The following is a 22,990-nucleotide window of genomic DNA, read 5'->3' on the forward strand; positions in this document are numbered from 1 at the left end:
TTAGGAGTTGTTTTGTATGTGTTAGTTGAGTATTAGTAAAAATAAACTAGAGGAGAGAGAGGGCAAGGAAGGTAAAAATAGCTGAAGACAGAGTTGAATATAATCTATGGTTATAGTGAATAGCTCTAGAAAGCTTTTCAGTGGAAAAAAGGCCAATTTTTATTTCCAAGGAATAAAGCACATAGCTTGTATTTAATTTTGTGATAAGCATTTATGTTATTTGTGTTAATCCAGCCCTGTAACAAGCATCAACGTGTCATCAGAATTACTACATAAATTACAATTATTTCAATTATTTTTTCTTTGTTTTGCCCTTTTTCTATCAAGCCAAAGAGAGAGTAAGGCACTTTTCTCAATCTGTGGCTCATCTCTTTCAGTTTGGCTTTTAGGATGCTGTTGTTTGCTTCCTCCTTCCCAGCAGTTCACTAGAAGATTCAGGACTGAAACCAATTCATTTGCTTTCCTACTTTATTACCAAAAATGGCAAAATTTTGCCAATGTTGTCATTTTCCCATCTCAATAATAGATAATAAAGTTGCACATGGGAGTTTTTGCATATCTTCAATTTTTTGAGTGTGGGTGGAATACTATTTCAGGCTCTTACTCTGAAATGCTAAAACATGAAAGACTGTATTATGGTTTTTTTTCCATGATAACCAATATTTTTAGCTTATTTCTGATTTATCTGAATCTGAGATAAGATATCAAAGGCACAGATACAATGCTTTAAACACCTTGGGAAGACAAAGTGTTTCAGCCACTCGCTTTGTAGAGAGGAGGGGACAACCCTCCCTAAACTTTTGGAAATGTGTGGGTTTTGTTTTTGCATTTTACCAGAGGACAAAGTCTCTTGACATCAGTTGTAATTGAGTTTGATAGGAACTAGTGTGGAAGACAAATTTTTGAATTTAAGGACATCTAAATGCCTTGTTGGACAGGTTGTTTTGGTTTTGTTGCATTTTTAAATGCTGTGGAGTTTTATTAAAAAAAAAAAGCTTGGACAAAAATTTTTTAAAAGACTAGTGAAAAGCAAAAATCTCTTCAAAACCTTTTATACTATCCAGGGCCAGACACAGACATTGTGAGGAATTACTAACATTACTTAACTGGAAATAGTAAATTCTGGCACACCTTATTGCAGATATGAAGGGATCTGTATGTAGTCTGCTCCAACTCTGCAATGAAATCATATGACTAACACCATTCCTCCCTTAGTTTAAGGTTGTCTCTATTCTTATTAATGAAAACATAGGTGGCCATCAAACAGTTTTGCTTAAGAAAGACTCTGAATTGTGAGTTACTGTAGATGTTAAGGTGAAAGGGGAGTATGGTGTATATGACTCGAGTCACTATGAGTACATACAGATAATCTCTTATGTAAGTAAGGTTGCATAATCTTTAAGAGCTGATGGACATTTTGATAGAGGAGATGCAATTTGATTTAAAGAACTAAAAGCACCCCAAAAGATTAGCTAACTTATCCATGAATGTATCTGTTAGGTGATTGTTTTTTTAAGGGAGAAAATGTACTCCTGAAAAATGCAATGCTAATGTTTCAACAGATAGCAAAGCAATTTTTCCCTATTACAGCCCATGTAACAAAGTGTAGATGCATGTGGGACAATACCTGTGTACACGTACTGTACAGACATGCAATGGCAGGATTTTCAGAATTACCAGCTGGAGGAGGTGCTGGTTTCCCAGCAGCAGCAGCAGCTAACTTTCTGACCAAGCTATCACTCTGAAAAAAAAGAGCTCATGCTTTCTACATGAGATTATTTGCCCAATTTTAATTTATTACTGTGGGCATTATTGAATTCTTTTACATCTTCTTTGTGCAAATCATCTTCCTTAGAATAATGAAGATCAGAAAAACTGAAAACTGGGGATTATTACAGTGATTAGCAGCAATATGTGATACTAGATGATGGGTGACAGAAGTCCAAAATGAAAAATATTAATGAAAGAACTATTGAAGTGTTCCTTTATCACTAAGCAATCATGTTACTGGGCAGTGTCAGCAATTAGAAGTTAGACTAATAGGAAGTACAGCACCTGTAATTTTGGAACACTTCTTGAAGGGTAAAATAATCTTTCAAGTACTTCTCTTGGCATTCCCAGTCATGTTGTTGTATTAATATTTTATAGTTCTGAAAGCAAATGTCTTTCTGAGGTAACAAATCTTTTGGCTTCCAAATGTATTGATTGAATTTAAGTTTTCCTTCTAACATCGCTGTTAAAATACATTAGATACTATTTAAAAATGGTAGTGTGTTACAGCAATATGTAATACTAGAAGACTTGTACCAACTGACAGTTAAAGATTGAACCATTGTTTCTAGAACTTCTCAGATACCACCTTTAATCCTTTAAAGGCAAATTTTAGAGGCTGTCTAGTTTGGATTTCAAAAAAGGAATTGGATGCTGAAGGAATGTATGTAGCTTACTCTCTCCTGGAAAGGGAAGTACTTTTCTGGTAATTTCCTTCTACAGAACAGTCTTCCTCAACATAGTTCTTCAGGTTACATTTTAAGCAGATGATATCTGTGCTTAGCATGATGTGCTGTAGTGGCAATCAACCTTTAGTCTGTGAGCCACACGTGGGGGCAGTGGCCAGACTGGTGTGTGCCTCTGAGAGCTCCCTGTGTGCCACGCCGTGTGGCAGGTGCCTTCCATGATGCTCCCCCAAGACATTCCTGTGCACAGGCTTAAAATTATTGCATGTATGAACACAGCCCACATTCACCCACTTTCTTGGTGTCCCAGCACTTCCTGATAACCACACATGTGCTGAGTCAGCCTCCTGACCAGCACAGGCTTCTCAAGAGTGAGTTCTGTTAGAACAGCTTAGCTTCCTTCTGCTAAAGGCTCTTTGGTTTGGAGGGTGGAGTTGTGAAAGGTGGGGTCTGATATTTTGTCTGCAAGACTTCTTTACCTGAGGCATTTTCAAATTCAAACTGAAGAGGGATAATCTAGACTTAATAATAGTAAGGATAATTGTGGAGGGATAGAATGTAAGAAAATAGTGCAGAAGGTAGTCTCACCCCTGAGGAGTTGCAGCTGTACCGATCACCAAAGACTAGGAACAGGCCTGCCCTTAATAGGCCACATCTGTGTCCAATAAGGAGCCGAGTGCTACAAAAGAGTGGGTTAGCTGGGGGAGGAGAGAGTTGGAGTCTGTTGGCTGTGCTGTGAAGAAGGAGTCAGTGTTGTGAGGAGTTGCCCTTGAGAAATCACTGAGAAGGTATGGAACTTTTGCAATACGATGACAACAGATAATCTTAAACTGTTACAAGATCAATGCGGAAGAGTTTGGTAAACTGTACACAGTGTTGATTCTCTTCCAATATTGTTGTCACAGGCCCCCAGTTGGGTAATAATTAGCATTGACTCCCTGATTCACAGAAGGCTGATCAATCACTTTATTATCCTGTACTTATCAAGAAACCCACTGCTTTTATAGACAGTTTTGATGCAGGTGGACCTAATTGGTCCTCCAGTCCAAACACCATCACCATTGGCCGATTAAGAAACCACATGTTCGCAACAGCAGGTGCAGCAAGTGAAAATAAGAATTGTTTATCATTCTTTTCTCTGATCTTCTCACAGCCTTTCCCAGAAAGGCCTGGTAAAGTTATGTGTTGCTCTCTGTGGCCAGGGAGCTGCTGCCACACAATATGGAAGAACTGTATCCAGTGAAGTTCTGCAGGGATTTGCCCCAGGGCTAGTACTATTCAGTGCTTGCATTAATGGTCTGGATGATGGAATACAGAATATACTTATTAAATTTGCAGGCTACACTTGTCTAAGAAGGATTAAGAGGTCTTGTAAGGACAGAATTAAAATGATCTTGTGAAAATTATTTGAAAAAATAGGATGCTATTAAAAAGGAACTGTATAAGGTACTGCATGAGGAAAAGTGTGACTCTATAGCAGAAGCAGCTGTGTGGATAGGAGACCTGCAGAAGGATATTTTGATGTTATAGTGGATTACAAGCTGAATGTCAGCCATGTCAAGTAGATACAAAGGAGAAAAATATTGTACTGGGAGGTGTAAGCAAAAGTATATCTGGAGTAATTTCTTAGCTCTGCTCAGTAGAGTGACCTTTATACTCTGCTCAGCCCTAGGCGTTCTAGCAGTGAATTCAGCATGTCAAGAAGGATGTGGACTAACCTGAGAGGTGGTCAAGTGAGGAGCAATGAAAGCTGGACTTAGGAGTAACAGTTTGAATAAATTCCTGCTAGATGGTTTGTATTTTCATCTGTAGATAACTGTTGTTTTATGGAAGGAAAGTAAACTTGAACTCCTTCTGAAGATCTTTTCAATCTGTGTGGTAAATTTAGACATGGTGTCCTGGAACTGACACCAGAACTGATCATCCAGCCCCCTGACTGCTGTGGATGCTCACATAAGAGCTCAGCTGAGGGCCAACTCCCCAGCAAATATCAGATCTCTGACAAACACAGCACCACTTGTGTGTGTTTACTGTAGTCTTTTCACAGGGTGGGGAATGTGGCCTATGGCCCTTTGCACCTGCACAAAGGCTAGTGGCCTCCCCAGCCAGAAGGGTTGGGCATCCCTGCCTTTGCTTTGTGATTTACCGTTGACAAGACACTCACATTTTTAATGAATTTCAGATTTCACTAATGGAAAATATTTGCTGCTGTAAACAAAATGAATCACCTTGTTGATAATTCAGTACTGTATTTCACACACTGATAAGTTTGTAAATCCATTGGAACGCTACTTGATAGGGTTGAAGGGCATTCAATACCAGCAGTTTGCTCTCTCGTGTATATAGACCAGCAGCATGCTTTGCAAGTGACCAAAAAAAAAAAAAAGAAGGAATCTTTGTGGTTTGTTAGAATGCTTAAAATCTGAATGATGACATTTTTAGGTAACTCTTACCTGGAGCCCTCTTACCTGCAAGGACATCAGTGACTGGTTGTGATAAGCAAACCCCAAGAAAGATGAATAACATTTGTGTTAAAGAGAAGACAAAGGAACTTTTAAAAATAACTAATAAATAATAAAATAATAGAAATTGCTGAAGAAAAAAAACCAATCAGGTTTCAAATAAGGAAAGCACAAATAGTGAAATTACTGCTTGTTGGACAGGGGAAAATGGTATTACATTTATTAAATAGAGCAGAGAGGAATTGAGTATTTTGCCCCAAGTAAAAGTGTATGCTTTAATAATACTAGATCCTCAGAAATACATGTAAATGTGTATGCTTAAACTATCTGTTGGTATTTACTAAAGCTTTAAAATTAGAACATGAGGTTGAAATGGAGTGTACATGTTTGTGGTCTGCTGGGACTCTCTGTATGTCTCAGAAATGCTCTACACACAACTTCAGAAATAATCACAGGAATTCTGTTGGCCTTTTGAGGGGTAATGTTCTTCTAAGATACTGCAAATAGTTTGAAAGGATCCAGTCAGGGATTTCTCTGAAAATATTTGTACTGTACTCACTGCACCCACTCAATTGCTTAATATAAGATTGCGTTGAAAAGCTTGTGTGCAGATGTAGAGATAGATAGTCATGTAAAGAAATGGTGGAGTATGGCTCACATCTTAGCAATGTAAATGCCCATTATGGATAGATAGTATTTGTGTACAGTAGTTAGCACATGTATCCTAACAGGTTTTGAGTTTCTTTCTATATTGTTTCTTGAAAATGAGTTATACTGGAGGTTAGTGAAGATGGACACAGGACTTGTGTAGATTAAGTGGAGCTGCAGAAAGGCACAATGCAAATTTATACATAAAAAACCCAGCGCACTGCAGAACTTAGCACTTGCCCATAACACGGCATCATACTATATTAATAAACTGAAAGGGACAGGAGATAATTTCTTTCAGTTGTCTGTCCCCCACATCTCTCCCTTCTATCAGCTGTACCTTTTCTCCGCTGGAGATAGTGTCATTATATTCAAACTGGAATTGTGTGGTTTTCATCTTAACTTGTTTAGCGTATGGCAGCGTTATTAAAAATGTTGTACAACATACTACTGATCCTAATATGAACCTGTCTGAATACAGAATAAAGACAGTATTGGATACTGAAGAGCTGTTTCTGGGAATTCCTCAGAGTGTCAATTAAAAAAAATAAAATTAGTGAATTTCAGTCATTTGGCATTTTGGCAACAGTCCACAATTTAAATGGTATTTCTTTATTTAGGTTGTCTGTTTGACCAGAGAATGAAGACATCTTTTTTATATTTAGCTTGGTAACTGGAGGTACTAAATTATGTATGTATAACGTAAAAGCTAAAATAATAATTTAATTTTCTCAAAAAGGGAGTATCTAACATCACATGAAACTTACTCAATGTCTACAGAGACCTTGTGCATACTTCTGTGTAAGATTTAATGTGTTTACTTTTTGTCAGTCCGTGAGGCTTAATTTAATGGTACATAGCTAAGAAAATACAATTTTTAGCTGATGTGCTCAGCTGTCATCTTTTGTTTAAGTCTGTTGCAAACTGTTACAAATATCTGCATGTTTTCTAATGGGCCAGTTAATTCAGAGAAAGTACTAAATTGCAACACTAAATCAGATTAATTCTTGGTATTAATGTTTAATCAATAAGCATCTCTTCTGATAATGTACGTTGCTCAGGTTTCCCGTAGAAGGAAACCAGCTTCCAAGGTTTAGAAACTTTTTGGCATCTTCCAGAAATTCCCTGTGGCAAGTTTCACATTTACTGCACATTGTTTCCAGGTGTGCGTAGAAAAATTGGAGCTGCTGTTCTCTTGTATTCTGTATTTTATGTTTTGAGTTGAGGGACTAGCATTTTCAGTAAAAGTTTACCTGAATTTGGTCTGTCTCCACTTTAGATGACTCCATAATCTGTGCTACCAGAATTCCTTACTGTTGCTGTTACCCCTCCAGCAGCTTTGTGACAGAGGTGAAGTACCAGCATCAATGTTCTGCAGGTGAAGAACAGAAACCAAGAGAGTGAGAGGTCATGCACAGATTGATGATGTAGCAGACTCCAAGGTCTTGCTGTGCACAGTATGGGTTGTGGTGCTGGGGAGTGTGGTGAGAGCTGCAGGAGTGGGGTTCACAAAACCTCTTCAGTCTTCTGGGTGAGCTAAGTGAGCTGAAAGAAGCACTTGGTGAATTAAGCACTGAAGGTTTGAGATTTGCAGCAGAGACTTGATACACAGATGTGCAGTGTATCAAAACTGAACCTCAGCACACATTTACAGATCTTCTAGGGCTGATTTTGCTGGGATTCACCAGTCACTACCTTTCCTGAGCATAAGTACCTGGGGCTTCCTTCGAGGCATGGATGACTGTTTCTTTAACTGCACAAGTGATGGAAATAATGAAAGTGCTGGAGAAGAAGTGTTAAAACACTGCAGCAAGTTGGAAGGAAAGCCAGGATTATCCTTAGCCTGAAGGGCTTTGCCTTGTGTCTTATCTGGGAGAGAGTGACCTGCCCTTGAGCACCAGGCACGCTGGGGTGATCACACACTGCTGTGGCTGCCAAGGGGCTCAGGACTAAGGCATGGCACTGGGTGATCGTTTACATACTTATCATTTACTGCTGCAGACAAGAAATTAGTTTGTGCTTAGGGGTTGGTTGTACATAATAAAGATGGTATAGACCCAAGGGCTGTGATATTTTTGGGGCAAAGGGAGGAATAATTGTAGTCCAGTGTGGACAGTGTATTTGGGAAGTTCTGCTCTTGGTTCATTTTGTGAATTTAGGCCTCAGTGACTTGCTGAAAATCATGTCTTACACAGCTGAGTCTGAACTCTAGTAAATAGATCTTTTTTTCTTCTCTCTATAACTTAAAACCAGGCTCAAGTCATTGCAAGAACTGCTATTTCACAGGCTGTTCCTTAATTGTGCTGCTATTACTTCTTACCCAGAAATTCACATGGTTGAAACTGATGTTAAAAATAAGCTTTCCCATTCTCTGGTGATTTAAACCTGCAAAGGGAGAAGAGACAGCAAACAGCATCTTTTAGTGTATCATTTCCTTTCTGCTGCTGCTCTGGCTGTGACGCAGAGGCAGTTTAGTTAGGCATTCCCTCTGTCCATGCCTTTTTTTTTTTCTTCTTTGTTTTTAAATCCCCCATTCTTTTGCTACTCAAATTATTTTTTAAAATAGAAATATAGGGGGCAGAAGAAGTGATTGCTGCAAGAAGGTACTATGGAAACCTGTCACGACAACAGTTTCAAATGAAAGTGAATCTTTAGCTGCTTAAGAAGTCCATGTATTTGTCAGACTCTAGTGTCTCCTCTGCAGTCAGAGTTGAAGAGGAAGGAAGTGAATAGAGCAGTGTTGAGGAGAAAATAGATAGTCTTGCTTTTCACTTGGGGAAAATGCATTTCTGGGCTCAGCCGTGCAATTAGATATCCTGCAATGAACTTCTAATCTGGGACTGAAAATTTCTCAGTTATGTAATGTATTCTAATGCTGTGGTAGCAATATTGTCCTTTATGGTTGGTGAGATATGTTTGCTATAAAATCTAGCTTGTAAGTGTTTCCAGATGTTTCTGTTTGTTTTTGTGGGTTTTTTTAAGAAGACATAGGCAGATGAATTACTCACAAAGCTCAAAAGGTGTTGCAGAGACGAATAACTAAATATCTTTAACTAATAACTAACATCTTTAACTAATACTAATAACTAAGTATCTTTAACATACATTTCAGTTGTGGATGTTGGTGCATATTTTTCAGATGGAAAATCAAAGCATGATGTGAACGTATTAGATCCCAAGTCACTTGATATTTGTTCTGTGCCCTTGCTGAAGAACACACCATCAAATATGTTTTGTTGTTATTAGTATAGCATGCAGAAGATAAAAAATGACACAAATCTGGTACTGCTAGTAATATTACGACTGATAGATTCATTTTGGTCTGTTTCAGCACTATGCTGATGCATAATAGTGTACATACATCTATATACCTATATGAAGATTAATGTTTCTGGGTTAAAATAAATATTTGGAATGCTAGTGATTAATCATTTAAATATGGCACTTCCTGGGGATATTCCAAAAATGTGAGTTGAAATACTGAAGTATTTAGTCCTTCTGTGGTTACTGAATTTCCTGGACATATTTTATAATATTTGGTGGTCATGTTTGTTGCTGCTAGAAGTATTGGAAAGCAATATCTAACAAACAGAGAATACATACGGAAGACCTCTCTTTTTTTTTTCTTTTTTTTTCTTTTTTTTTGGGTTTTTCTTGTTTTGTTTTTTTTTGTTTGTTTTGGTTTTTCTTTTTTTGTTTTGGTTTGGGTTTTTTTTGTTTTTTTTTTTGTTTGGTTGGTTTTTTGGGTTTTTTTTTGTTTTTAATTTAAAAATACTGCTGTTCTAAAAGGATTATGAAGGGAGGAAAAGACCTTTCGGTGGAAAAGTCACTCTGAACTAGTAAATTAATATTTCATAGTGTGTAAATTTAGAAAACCAGTTTTTTTTTTTTAATTGACAAAGGTTTTATTTCCACATTTTGTCTTAAACTTTTTGCTGCAGAGTTATGAAGCCTTGACAATAATAGACATGGTGGTAGTCTCTTTTGTCCTGTGAGATCCTGATCTTTCAGATTTTGTTGAGTCTGTGCACATTTATTAAAAGATATATACTGAATTAGAAACAGATTATGGGATTGTGCAGACTTTGTCTGCTCTGTGATGTAGAAAGCTTTATATCACTTTGCCATTGTGCACTTGCCCTATATAGAGGTAATTTAGGAAGCCAAATGCAATTGATGTCCAACTGTGACATGGTATTTTTATAAAAGTAAAACTCTTCACTGCTCCTAGCCTTTCTAAATGGTTAATCAAAGTGGATTGACAGATTATGTGTCTGGGGTTTTTTTTCTTTCTTTTTTTTTTTTCTTTTTTTTTTCTGTGTAGGTGTTTGTGACTCATAAATGCAGAATTAGACCGAAAATCTGTGACTGGATAATGGAGTATTTGCAAGTACTTTATTGCATGTTTCAGTGCAACACAACAAATAGCCTTCACTTTCCAGTGTTTAATTGTAAGGATTTATTATTGTGTGGCCCTGCTAATCTCATAATTTCTGCTTCTGTTTTTCTGATAGTGCAAGAAAGTGGTTTATAAATAGGTTCTATAAATGGGTATTCCTGAAAGTGCATCTGATCTGAACAATATTTTTATATAACTGTCTTTTATGGTAAAGTAATAGGTGAAAATTGAGAAGTCATTAATGTTTTATATCCTTTCACTCTGCTATGAATCACCATGTAGTTGTTTGCCAAAAACTTTGTATTCTGTTTAGTGACAATTTTAAGTGAGGATCAGCTGGATAATTTTTAAATTCACTTCTGGTCCTTTTCTTTGGAAATTCATATCAGTTAATTTGACCTGTTGTCAACTAAACATGAAAACTTATTCTTCTATTGTAGATGATGTTTTAAAGACATATTAACTTAGAGTTAGATGATGCTTTTTGAAGAATTCAGATGGCATTACTGTTCCAAACATTTTAGGTATTAATAAATTCTAAGGAATTACGAGCTATGCAGTGTGTGTGTGAGTGGAAAAAAGAAAGTCAGAATACCTTAGAAAGCTATTAAAAATGTTTTTGATCTCCCCATTGAGACTAGTTATTTTGAAATATGAAACACTTAGGTTGGTTTCATACCAATTAGTAAATGTCATTTGTGATCACTAAAAAATTACTCCTCATAGAATATCAGTCATGAAAATACAGGAATGTTTAATAATATTGAATTCAGCTTTCTTTGCAGACAGAAATTATTTTAAATTAGAGGCTGTTGTGTAGTCTGTTTCTGTGTTCTGGTTGTCCATCTGTTTAGGTGTTTTCTCTGGACTGGAAAACTGTCAACCATTATGTGTTGGACAACTCTGACCACAGTGAGAAACTGAAACGGCACTAAGACTAGATAATACCTACAAAGGCAAGAATGTATCTGATTCTGGTACTTTTAAGGTAATTAATGCAAATATGATGATTGATTCATCTATTTATATGCACAGAGGCCTGGGTCACTGCTATGAACTGCTCAGCTGTGAAAAGCTTTGTGAATAAACTGTACTGTAGGGGTGGAATGAAGGAGATTGGGAACACCATGTGTCAGTACAGAAACTGGAAACTGAGATCAGGTCTTGGGGGCAACTCCAAAGAGAAAGGTATGAATGGAAATAGCTGTTCTGAGAACAAGACTGCAGAAGGGCTGAAGGATGGACTGGGACATGGATAAGGTAGAGCAGTGAAATAAGGAAATGGTGCAGATGCAGAAAGGTAGGCTGAGATTAGATCTTGTTGAAGACAGTTGAGGTAAGACTGGAACAGGAACCACAAAGGTTTTTCTTTATCAGACATTGCAGTGTTTTAATCACATGGGTCTAATCTTTGTAGAATGAGGTTAAATAAAGTTGTCTTCACACATCCTAGTCCATGTAAGGACTAGGAGTAATTATTAACGATTATTAATTGATTAAAATATTTCTGATTTGCTTTAGATACTGAAAGGTGAACAGCATATATGAAATTCTGGTAAATTCCAGGGATGCAACTGAGCAGAGACTGATGTGGGCTTTAGCTAGATCTCTGTATGATACATCCCAGCCTTTTAAATTTCTATTCTGTGTATCTGTGTCTCTTCAAAACTAAAGCTACACCTAGGTTTTTTCTCTCCAGATAAGATAGTATGTTATTGTTAAACGCCTCTCCCAGACTGTAATTCTATTTGTGGTTTGTACTGTTGACTGTTGATTGTTAACAGGTTCTGCAGTAACGCAATTAGGTGATCCAAGAAGAACATAAAAAGCATTAATAAGCCACATCTGCATAGAGCAGAGTGAAAAATATGATCGACTAGCCATGATACTCATCTAAATAAGATAATATAATTCATTTTTCCTCTTTCTCAGGTTAAAAATCTGCTCTGTCTTAATCCTCTCAGAAAAAAAAAATCAATGCTTCATCGTGTTCTTGATCTGCTACTCAGTGCCACGTGAAATTCTGCATTATCGTACATTGTTACATTTAAGGTAACAAAAAGATTTAAAGCTTTGGATAAGCTTGAAATGACACAGGGAACTGAACAGTATGTAACATTAGAGAGGAAAAATCTTGGATCAAATACTGCAGTTCTTGGGTGATGAATAATGTCGTCTGTGTGGAAGAAGAGGTGCACTCAGCTGCTTATTCTTCTCTTTCACCTCCCTTCTGTCCTTCTGCAGGCAGTGCCCCAGCAGGTTCCCATTTGTGTGAAGGTTTCAGAATGCATTGCTGGCTGACGCCCGAAGTGAGGGGTGGGGACTGCCTTTTTTCACTGGCCAAACTGGATCCCAGTGTCTGTATTCGTTGCAGGCAAAGCTAGGCACAGTATTTCTTTTTCTGCAGAGAACGTCAGTTTTTTTCCCTTCATAGTAAAGTTTTTGTATGATACAGCTTTGCCCATTTGATTTTAAAGAGACTGACTTTATAAAAAAAGAAACCAAAAACAACTAGAAATATAAAATCAATTTCTATAAATGTTGAATCTGTAACAAAAAGAGGTCAGTTTTGTCATGCCAGGGGACAAATTTACAAGAGAACTTGGAAGACTTAGGCTGCTGTCAGGGTGTGGGTAATACTGCCAGCACTGAAGACATGTTTAGGTGTATATATGGGCTTGCTGTCTTTCAAGGTGGCCTCAGCAAAACTTGATGAAAATGACTGCACAAATCCATTGTTGCATTCTCTGGGAGCTGTAAGAAGAACTAGGAAGATAAAATGGAGCAGAAAGTGTCTTCTGGCTCATTCCTGAGTAGCTTGGTGTGGTAAACCCTCCTTTGAGCAAGCAGGTGGATTAGGGCATCTCCAGCAGTCCTGGCAACCTACAGTTCTTCACCAAGTTATCTTCACCAAATTATCTACATTTCCTGTAGGTGTGCGATACAATGAACTAGAACTTTGTATTAAGAAGAAAAAAAAGTTTTCAAATTCTATCCAACAGCAAATCTGACCATGATGGAGGTCTGTCTGTAGTTGAGTATGAAAATATTAGCTAAAAAGAATTTAAAATAAAATAGCTTTTCAAAGTTCATTCCTTTTAAATACATGAGGGCACTTCAGGGCTGTTGACAATACATGCACAGATTCCAGAAATGAGATGTTGTCACTTGCATAGGTAATTATTATCTTGTTGCAAAGACTAGCAGGAGAACAAGAAAACCCAGATGGCTTTTGGTTAGGGTTAGGGTTAGGTCACATACTTCCTAATCATTCTAGTCCTATTCCCCCTTGCGGCCCTCCTAGAAAATAAACTACTTAAGCTCTAATTAACTCTAATAGTTTATAAAAACATTGGTCTTGTAAACCAAAGATTGAAGACTAAACCCCTTCTTAGAGTTTCCCCCCTCCCCTTCAGGAAGAAGGGACTCAAACCCTCCTCTCCAACTCCCAAAGCTGGCATTTTTCAACTAAACTACTTCCTGACACACCCACTAAACAGCCCGAATCGCCCCCCGAGACAACCCCCGCACAAGCTCTAAAACCACAAACAAAGTCAACAACAACCCTCACCCCCCAATCAAAAGTAACCCCACTCCCTCCGAATATAACACAGCCACCCCACTAAAATCCGACCGAACCGACAACAAACCCCCACTATTCACAGTCCCCTCACCAACCAACAACCCTAACGCACCACTCATCACAAAACCCACCACCACAACCAACCCCATCCCAAACCCATAACCAACAACCCCAGAACTTCCCCAAGCCTCCGGATACGGCTCTGCCGCCAACGAAACCGAATATACAAACACTACCAACATCCCCCCCAAATAAACCATAACAAGCACCAAAGAAACAAAAGAAACGCCCACACTCACCAGCCAACCACACCCTGCAACCGCCGCCACAACCAACCCCAACACCCCATAATAAGGGGAAGGGTTAGAAGCAACCGCTAATCCCCCCAAAGCGAAACACAAACCCAAAAACAGTACAAACTCTATCATAGTTCCCGCCCGGCCTCTCTCCGGGACTTGCGGCCCGAAAAGCCGCTGTTATAAATTTAACTACAAGAACGCCTAGTTCTGACCCCCCCCCTTCCCCCCCCAGCGCATTTTCTTCTTGCTTCCAGGGTATGTATAATATGCATCACTCTCTCTGCCCCATCAGACAGTCCATGAAATGTAGGATAGCCAACGTCATACGTCATGCCCCTCCACCAAAAGCCCAAACATTATCTCCAAAACGGACCTCATTCGGCCAACACACCTACCAGGCACATTCTTGCTTCAGGTACCATATAGCCCAAATGCGTCTACCTACAGCCAAGCCGCAAGCGTCACCCAAAGACCCAGGAACTTATCTACTGTACACACCTCCCAACCTCGGAAACGACTATTGTCACAGTACACCTTTGAATTCCCCTAGTCTACTGAATTCGCCCACCTCCTAGGTACGATTCTTCACCAACAGCCTTCAAGCACTCCCAAGCCAGAGGACATGGTTATCTATTGATCGCGCTTCTCACGAGAAGTGAGATAGTTTTCTAGCTCTAAACCTGAGGAAAACTTCTCAGATTTCACTTTTGTTTTAAATCATTCAGAACATACCATTTAAAGGATATTTTTTCCGAGCTAGAATTTTTTTTTTTTTTGGTAAAGAGAAAAACATGTTAAAACCCTTCAGCAACTAATTCCTAGTGTTGATTGTTACGGCTGAGTTAAAAGTGAAACTTGACATTTTGGTTTTTTAATGGCTTTGTTGAACCATCTAATAGAGTGCGCACGTACATAATGATATTGTGAGGTGGAGGAAAACATCTGGTCACAAGCTTTTGTCCAAATATTAAAATTAGTAATGAGATTTTGTGTCCTTAACTTCTGTTCTTCAGTAATGGGACTTGAATCAGCAGGTGCAAGTCAGGGTTGCACAAGGACAGGAGAGGTGTTGCAGTCTCACCTTCTGCTCTCTAAACTTCACCAGCTGTGTTTTTAATAGGGAAGCCACATCTTCAGATGTAAACTGGTTTGTTACCAGTAAGGGCTTTAGAGATTGGTCAAATTGTGCAAGAGGTGAGAGAAGCATTTTAAAAAGCTTGATTTGGCTTAGAAGCCCCCATTTCCATGTAAAATTTTGTATCATTTCTACTCTTTCAAGACTTTAAACTCTTCCTACACTCAAATAGAGCATTGTAGGATATAATTTGTAATTGTTATGGGCTAGTCAGTGTAGCTGATCTGTCCTAAGAGGTGCCAGATACTTTCTTTGAAATTGCTGTCACGTTGATAGCCTGAGGCTTGGTAAACTTTGGAACATTGCTTGATGTTTCATGAGATAATTCTTTACAACAGTTCCTGATGCCTTTCTGTCCCATTAGCTCTTAGCCATCTGTTGCTTTGATTACACTATTATGGTGAATAAGTGTTTTGGCAAGCTATTTAGCTGTGTTGAAAAATCTTGTTTCTTTGCTTTCTAGTATTTTATTGCTACTGTTTCTTTTTTTTCCCCTCCTCAACCTTTGTAGTGCAATGCTTCTTGCTATTTCCTTCTTGTTATTCTAAGAAACAAAAGGCTGGCCTAGTCTGAGGACATGATGAGGTTTATAACTGTGCTTTGTGGCTGTTCTCCTTTCATATGAAGTCATTCTTCCATTAGAGGTTGTGTATTTCAAACATGGGCTCACAGAAGGGAGATGTTATAACCTAACCATATTTAAATGTTTGGCTTTGGGACTCTTGCCTCTTAAGGCTTAAAATATTCTTTTCTAATCTATCCAGTGTGTTTACATCACTATTACCTATGATATTTCTATAGCAAATAATAATATTTGAACCTCTCCCTCCTCCCAACACTGCAAAGACCAAACCAGGAAGATCTGGGATATCATTAGAAAGAAGACTGTATTCTTCGGCTTTACAATGTCAATTTGACCTTTTAATTTATTGCTCAGGTTTGAGAGATGAACAGAGTAAAAGACAGATGGGATGATAATGAACATAGAGATGAGCTTCCTTAAGTAGGTTCATTTTTAGGAGTAATGATATATCAATTAATTCTTTTAGGCATGGATATTTGGAAATGGAATAAGATACTCTTTTTAGACTGAAACTGAATTTCATTGGCATTTAATTTCTACTTTTAGTTTTTTATTACTTTTTCTACAATTAAAATAGCTGAGTTATACCTCAAAGCAAGAATTCCAACCCTTCTTACTAAGTTATTAATTCTCCTCAATAGGTCATTTTGCCTTGGCTATGGCTTAGGTGGTCAAGTTTTCTTCACTGCTTACCTTCTTGAACTCTTTAACTTGAACAGCAGCTTTTCCTGGAGTAACTTTTCATTTTTTCCCTTCTGTTGTCTGTAAGAGATGGCTAAGAACTGGGTAGCTGCAAGTGCTTGCAAAACTTGCAGTCACTTGGTCTTTGAGTAGTACTTGCCATTAGGGATAGTAACGTTATTTATGGGAAAATTATTGGAAGGAGGCAGGCAGCATATTGTAATGGTAGTGAGAGGGGAGAAGGGGCAAACACTGTAAAGGAACATCTGACTGGGGATTTTTAGCCACTCAAAGGGGTCTTTTTTGGACTTTGTAAAGCTGTGCTGTGTTGGGAATTACAACTGCTATCTCCTACAAACAAAAGGAGCAGTAAACTTTAACAAGTTAATGAAATAGCTCCCAATGTAGCAAATTTTCTGTCAAATGAAATTAGTTAATACTAAATGTCAGTCAGAGATACTCAGAAGTATAATCTAGAAACTGTAAGGACTGCAACAGTCTTTTGTATTCATTGTCAGAAAATATGCATTAGTTTACTAGTTTGGTTATTTCAGTGTGCATCCTGGTCTGGGATTGCTGTGTTTTAGTGTTGATTATTTCTTGATGGTTAGGGAATGTTGTGGTATTCCTTGCTCACCACATTGTCGGACCACTCTGTTGAAGTTATTCCTGGACTAATTAGTAATTATGAATCTTCCTTCAACTAATCAATGTGTGTAATTATTTTTGAGCTGTGTCACATTTTTACAGCTTGTTTATGGCACATGGTGTATGTTTTGCGTAAGAGGTAACAATGTGACAGCACAGTGAAATCACAGCTCTTGAATTATCTATGTCTATCTATCTATCTATCTATCTGCCACAGCCTCTCCTGAACAGGGTTATCTGTTCTCTGCAGAATGATGAAGATTTTTAGTCAGAGCCACTGTTCTGATTTTAATAAGCGAAATAGAAATGTCCTTTATGCATTAGTAGCTATGGAACATAATTTCTAAGTGAGTAACCAGTCCAAGTTTGACTTCTCTGTGGGGATCACTGTTGTAGTCAGTTCTTTTTTTGGAACTAGTCCAAGTTTGACTTCTCTGTATGTGGTCCTTCTAAACTATACTGTAAAAGAGCATTTCCTTGGAGAGCTGTTCTGATTATTGGTGATTACGTGTGAAATTTAACTGCATGAAAGTTAACAATTAATTACATTTGTAACACTGCTTCTTTGTGTAAGTAGTAGCAATTGTCTGAGATAAACCATAAATTGTCTCAGATTGACCATAACTATTGTTGCCAATTAACACATTTTCATTTGAGAAGGAAGTTGATAGTCCACACAGGTGCAAATCCTGTGGCATGGGATCTTTGGGACAGATTTGTACTGGATAAAGAAATAATGATGTGAAGTTCCCTAGACAGAACTGGGTAGAGAATAACGATCCACACAGTGAATCCTGTACCCTGAGAAGGTGGAGTGTGAGTTTGGAAGCTGTGTAGCACTTGAGCCATTAGTTTTGCCTGTTATGCAAGTTTCTTGTTTACGGTTCAGCCTTATGCTAGGAATCTTCTGTCCCCAAATTTGCTCATTGTCATCACCACTCTCCCTTGTGAGGAGCAGGTTTGCTTGTCCAAGCTGCATTTCTTATGATGAAAAAGATTACTGCTCTTTCCTTAGCCATGCTTTCAGAAAATTATTCTGATAAAACCAGTGGCAATCATAAAATAAAAGACTACATACAGTCTTGGTCCTTATAAAATAGTTGTAATATGGGCAGTTGACAAAACAAAAATGTTTTGTTCTGTCTTAGGAGATACGTTTAAATTAGAAATGTAAGATATATTTATTTAAGTCTTTAATGACATTTCTGTTTAGTCTTCTCAGGGTTATTATCTTTCCTGGGAAAGGAAGTGATCAAATGGGGTTGTGCTCTGAGAATGACTGTAGCTGCCATGCTGGCCTGGACATCTGCTGGGTTATTAAATCCACTCACCTGCTCTTTGAAACAACCACATGATGTTGTACTAGTGACTGCGTGACACTTATTTTTCTACTTGTTTATGATTGTCTACAGAACCAAATGGGATGGGATAAAATTAATGAGAAATTATGTTATAAAATGAATGGTTCTCATTCATAGAGAAAATTAGCAAATATATCTGGTGTGAACATCTCTTCATAGTTTCTGCTGAAGGAGTATCTGTTTTGCAAAAACATTAATTGAAATACCTGTACCTTTTTTTCAAGTGGTGGCTGGTATCAACCTTCTGACCAAGCTATAAAAACTATTGTCTGATGGATACTGAGAAACTTAGGTGTTTTAAAATATTTATGAGACTTGTTTCATGGTAAAACTAGCTTTTAAGCATGCTAATTTTTTATTTTCTTCATATGTTGAACTGATGACTCACTGAGTCTTCTTAAACTCTTACATTTGTGGAATTTAGTTGCTATGTATCTGTAACATACCATGTTGTGACTTGCCACATGGAGGAGTGCTTTGAATGGAGAGGGGTATTACTGGTGGACTTAATACCATCTCTCCTTAACTCCCAGATGCATAATAATTTTTGCAATCTGAAGATCACTGCAGTTAATTTTTGAGTAGGTAGTGTTGTTGCCCTACACTTTGTGGGCTCATGTTTTTACGTCACTTGTGTATGCTTGTGTTTATTCACTTAGATTATACTGTATTGCTAACATATTCCTAAATGCTCTTCTGTTTTTCTTTGCCCTCTGCTCTTTTGATTGCCATAACTTCAGGTTTATGGCAAATGTACAAATTTTTTATGGACAGAGATTCTAAGGGGAACACTTTAAAATTGCTAAGTGTGGTTGCCTGCAGTGGCAGACAAATTGTTTATAAGATACGGCTGATTAACTCATTAAATTCCATCTCAAAAGTAGTTATATTGTTTTCCATATTGGTCCTCTTGGATAGCTATTCTGAATATTATTCTCTGATATGATTCCCTTTTCCTGCGTAGATCACTGTTGTAGTCAGTTCTTTTTAAAGTCAGTTCCTTTTCAAATGCATGCTTTCCTCTTGATAAAAATTATGGCGGCTTTTCAAATCTCAGAACTGTTTAGCTTTAAGCTTTCTCAGGTATAAGAAAAATATTAAGGAAAAATTCTTATCAATAGCATCTATTAGTAGTAGCAAATTCTGAAATACTGGCTCTCAACTTCTTGTACAGTATGTATAATGGTAAACAGTTTAATTTTGAGATGTATATGCAAGCCTTAAAGTATAATACTTCATTTCCATCCTGCTTTCAACATTTTTTTCACATAATTGTTGTCCTAAGGAGGGGGGCATAATTTTTTTTTCATATTGTCTAAACCTAGAAACTAGCTGTGCATAAAAATTTCCATTCTCTTAGGATTAGTCATAAACGACAATGGACTGTTACATAGCCTGTCTGGGGCAGTTATGAAACAATAACTTCTTCCTGAGGTGAGAAAATTACTGTAAATGGATCAAATAAAATACACTTTGTTCTACCTAGTCAGGGATTTGATATGTCTCTAATTCCACACAAGATGAATGAATGGCTGAGCTAGGAGCCCTCTGTCTGTGACCATGTCCACAATTTAAGGCAAATAAGAAATAGGCCACCTGCATAATCTTTGTTCCATTCTGATTTTAATTTTGGTACTAGATTTGGAAGATACTTTGAGTGAATAGAATGTTTCCATGATTTTGTATTTTGGTTTGAAACTTCTGGCTAAAAGCATTTATTTTGAAATACAGCTCAGCCTCTTTTGGAGTATGTTTTAGTGTCTTTCTTGCCCAGTTAGTTTGCTAAACTGTGATTTGGTAGCTCTAAGATTGATTTTTTGCCTGCAGTTATTTGTGCCTTTATTGCCTGTTTGTCAGGAAAATAAGTATCTGGCCATTGATTATGTAAGGGTGGAAAGTGCCCAGCTCACCTTTTGATGCTGTTCTCTTTTTTTACTATTTAATATATAAACATTAGAGCCTGCCTGAAATCTAGTTGAGCACTCCTATAGTAACAGTAAGGTATTGATTTTGTATTACTGACTCTCTACGTGGTTTCATAATTGTATAAGTATTCTGTAAAAATTAGAACAATTTAGGAAAGGCTGGTAAATGAGGTGTGTCTTTTCTATCTTTTCTTCCTTTCAGTTTTATTCTCTTTCTTTCTGCCAGAGTCTGTTCATTCTATTCCCCATCCTCTTCCCATTTATATTTTCTTTCTCTTGTTCATTCTGTCCCCAAGTTCCCTCCTTGCATTATAGTACTCTTCATTTTCTGACATCCCATTAATCTTCCAGTCTTTATGGCTTACTTTCCCACCTCCACAAGCACACCCACAGGATGCTTAGAAATTTTACAGCATACCCAGTTGTCAAAAAACTAAACCTACAAGTCCCAGACCCGTAATACTATGCTGGGAGTGCTCATTAACTCCCACACTGTTTGGAAAAAGAAACTGGTATAGTTAGTATAAGGTCTGCAAACCGTAATACATGCCTAATATTCCTTTGCTTTCCACTAAACCTGGGAACTCCTCATGGGAAAGAAGATGGGATTTGGCTTTTTTTTGCTTTAACTTGGTTTTGATCTTGTAGGAACCCTAGAAAAAAACGGCACAAATGTGCAACTATAGGGGTGTGACCTCTGAAACATTGGGTCTGAGGGGAACACAACAGATCAGAAGACCTGGTGCCTTAGGTGGATGTGCCAGAAGTGGATCCTCAGCACAGCAGCTGCACCATGGCCAAATCCAAAGTGGGCTTTGCAGTGGGGAGTGCCAGTAACCTCACAGAATCACAGAAATCTCAGATGCTTCTGTCCAGTCTGACTGCCAGCATTTCTGTCAGACCATGTTCTTTACTGCTGGCAAAAGTGACTAAGAAAAATGACAAAAGACTGCATCTCTAATGTGTATATGATCAACTGATTGCCCCCTCCACTAATTGCCTGTAAATGCTAATTAAAAAAGCAGTGTTCAGTGTATGGATGACACTGTTTAGTTTCTAAAGGCAATAATTTGAGGCTTTTCTCTTGCTAAATAGCACCCATGCCAGTGTTTAGTGTTGCAAAGTGGAATTATCATTAGATTTAATCTTTATCAGAGGTCTCTTAAACAGTGGACCTGGACAGTTTTTGGACAGTTTTCATTTCCCTGTGTTGAGCAGTTGTTTTTTTTTTTTGTTTGGGTTTTTTTTTTTTTCAAATAATCAGGAAATGATCACTGCGTTGGTTTATTTCTTAATTCTGCTGTGAGGAAAAATGAAGTTATTGTCAGCATTAGAAACAGAAATGTAGAAATAAAAGCTTAAACTTCGCAGTAGTCAGTTGTAGGGGCTTGACCTGCTTGCTTCTTATCCTTCATTAGTACTTTTTTTAGCCTGTATCACTTTTAATTAACTATTTGGGACGTAACTGACAGTAGTGTAACAAGCACTGCATGTTAAAGCAATATTACCAGCTACACCATAGCTGAATACAGCTGTACTGTAACTAACCCCAGAGTTACTGGATCAGTCACTGATAACTCATCCCAGGTTAGATACTGCCAGCAGTGCTTCCAGGTCCTTTCTTTCCATTCATATTCAGAGGATAGCACCAAAGGATCTAAGCAAAGCATTGCTCAGAGAGCAGAGGAAATCAGTCCTCTCCTTTACCCTCCATTCTCTGTTATGCAGTAAGGATTCCAGTAACTTAAACAGAATGAATTAGCAAACTGAGCTTAAAAGATGAATTTGCCCACTAAAATGATGTCTCATCAGGGATAAAACATCTCAATAGTGCAGTTAAAGGTAATTGTTATTTTTTAATATCTTCCTTCTTCAGAATCCTACTCAAGTGGGAACTGCTCTTCAGGTTTTCCATAATCTTGGGACTTTGAAGGATACCATTGCTAATGTGGTGGATGGATACTGCACAGTGCTGGAAGAGAACATAAAAAATGCTTTGGATATCAAAGTGTTGACCCAACCATCTCAAACAGCTGCAAGAGGTATGATACTTGTTTTACAGAGAACAATAACTGATTATTTTTCATAGGAGTATGGTATGTTATAAAATGGAAGAAACTCTCACATCCCAGCCTGTTCTGGAAATGTTTCCCTGCTTGCTTTAACCAGTAGAGGGTTGGATTAGGCATATCTCAGAAAATAATTAATTTAAAAACATTTAATTTGACAAAATCAGGTCTGTCTGATATTTGGCCTGGAGGTTTTCCTTTATTCCTCCCTGCCACTCCTTCCTAAGTTGCCCTGAAAATTGTCCTCATTAGGTTACAATCTGTAGCATTTTCTTAGCTGTTTCTCATGGAACAATGACTCTAAATTCTTCTTTCTTTTTATTGGTGGGAGAATTACGGGCTGAAATTATTTGCAATCATTGGAAGAAGCCTGCAACTACATTGTTATGCTTTTGTCAGGTGAAAACTGTTTCAAAGCAGACTATTCAATATGAAGAAATGTTGCAGTATTAAACATTTAGCTCCCAGTTAGCTCAGATACAAAAAAATACAGAGGAATTGAGTAGGCAGGAAAATTTGAAGTTTGGTGTTGGAAACGTTCAATTTTTTTTCAAAAGTTTTGCAACAAGGTAGGGGTCCAGACCCATAATCAGCAGAATAATACAGAAATGCATCCTCTCTGAAGTGAAGTGATTGTTGAGAAGCTGCATGCCCTTCAGCTGGAATATCACTTTTTTTTTGCAGTTTGTCTATGCATTTAAGTCCTGAGCTGGTAATAGCTGTATTTTTCACAATTACTCT

General features: G+C 37.7%; 1 protein-coding gene across 1 annotated transcript in view; it reads left to right on the top strand.

Moving 5' to 3' along the window:
* Window positions 1–22,990, top strand: part of COG5 (component of oligomeric golgi complex 5) — a 173,366-nt gene that overhangs the window by 90,126 nt on the left and 60,250 nt on the right. Inside the window, exon 8 of the mRNA XM_005423551.2 lies at window positions 22,057–22,222. Within this exon, the coding sequence (XP_005423608.1) occupies window positions 22,057–22,222 (166 nt within the window). The remainder of the gene's footprint in view (window positions 1–22,056; window positions 22,223–22,990) is intronic.

The sequence above is a fragment of the Geospiza fortis genome, unplaced genomic scaffold, assembly GCF_000277835.1.
Source record: "Geospiza fortis unplaced genomic scaffold, GeoFor_1.0 scaffold424, whole genome shotgun sequence".
NCBI classification, from domain to species: Eukaryota; Metazoa; Chordata; class Aves; order Passeriformes; family Thraupidae; genus Geospiza; species Geospiza fortis.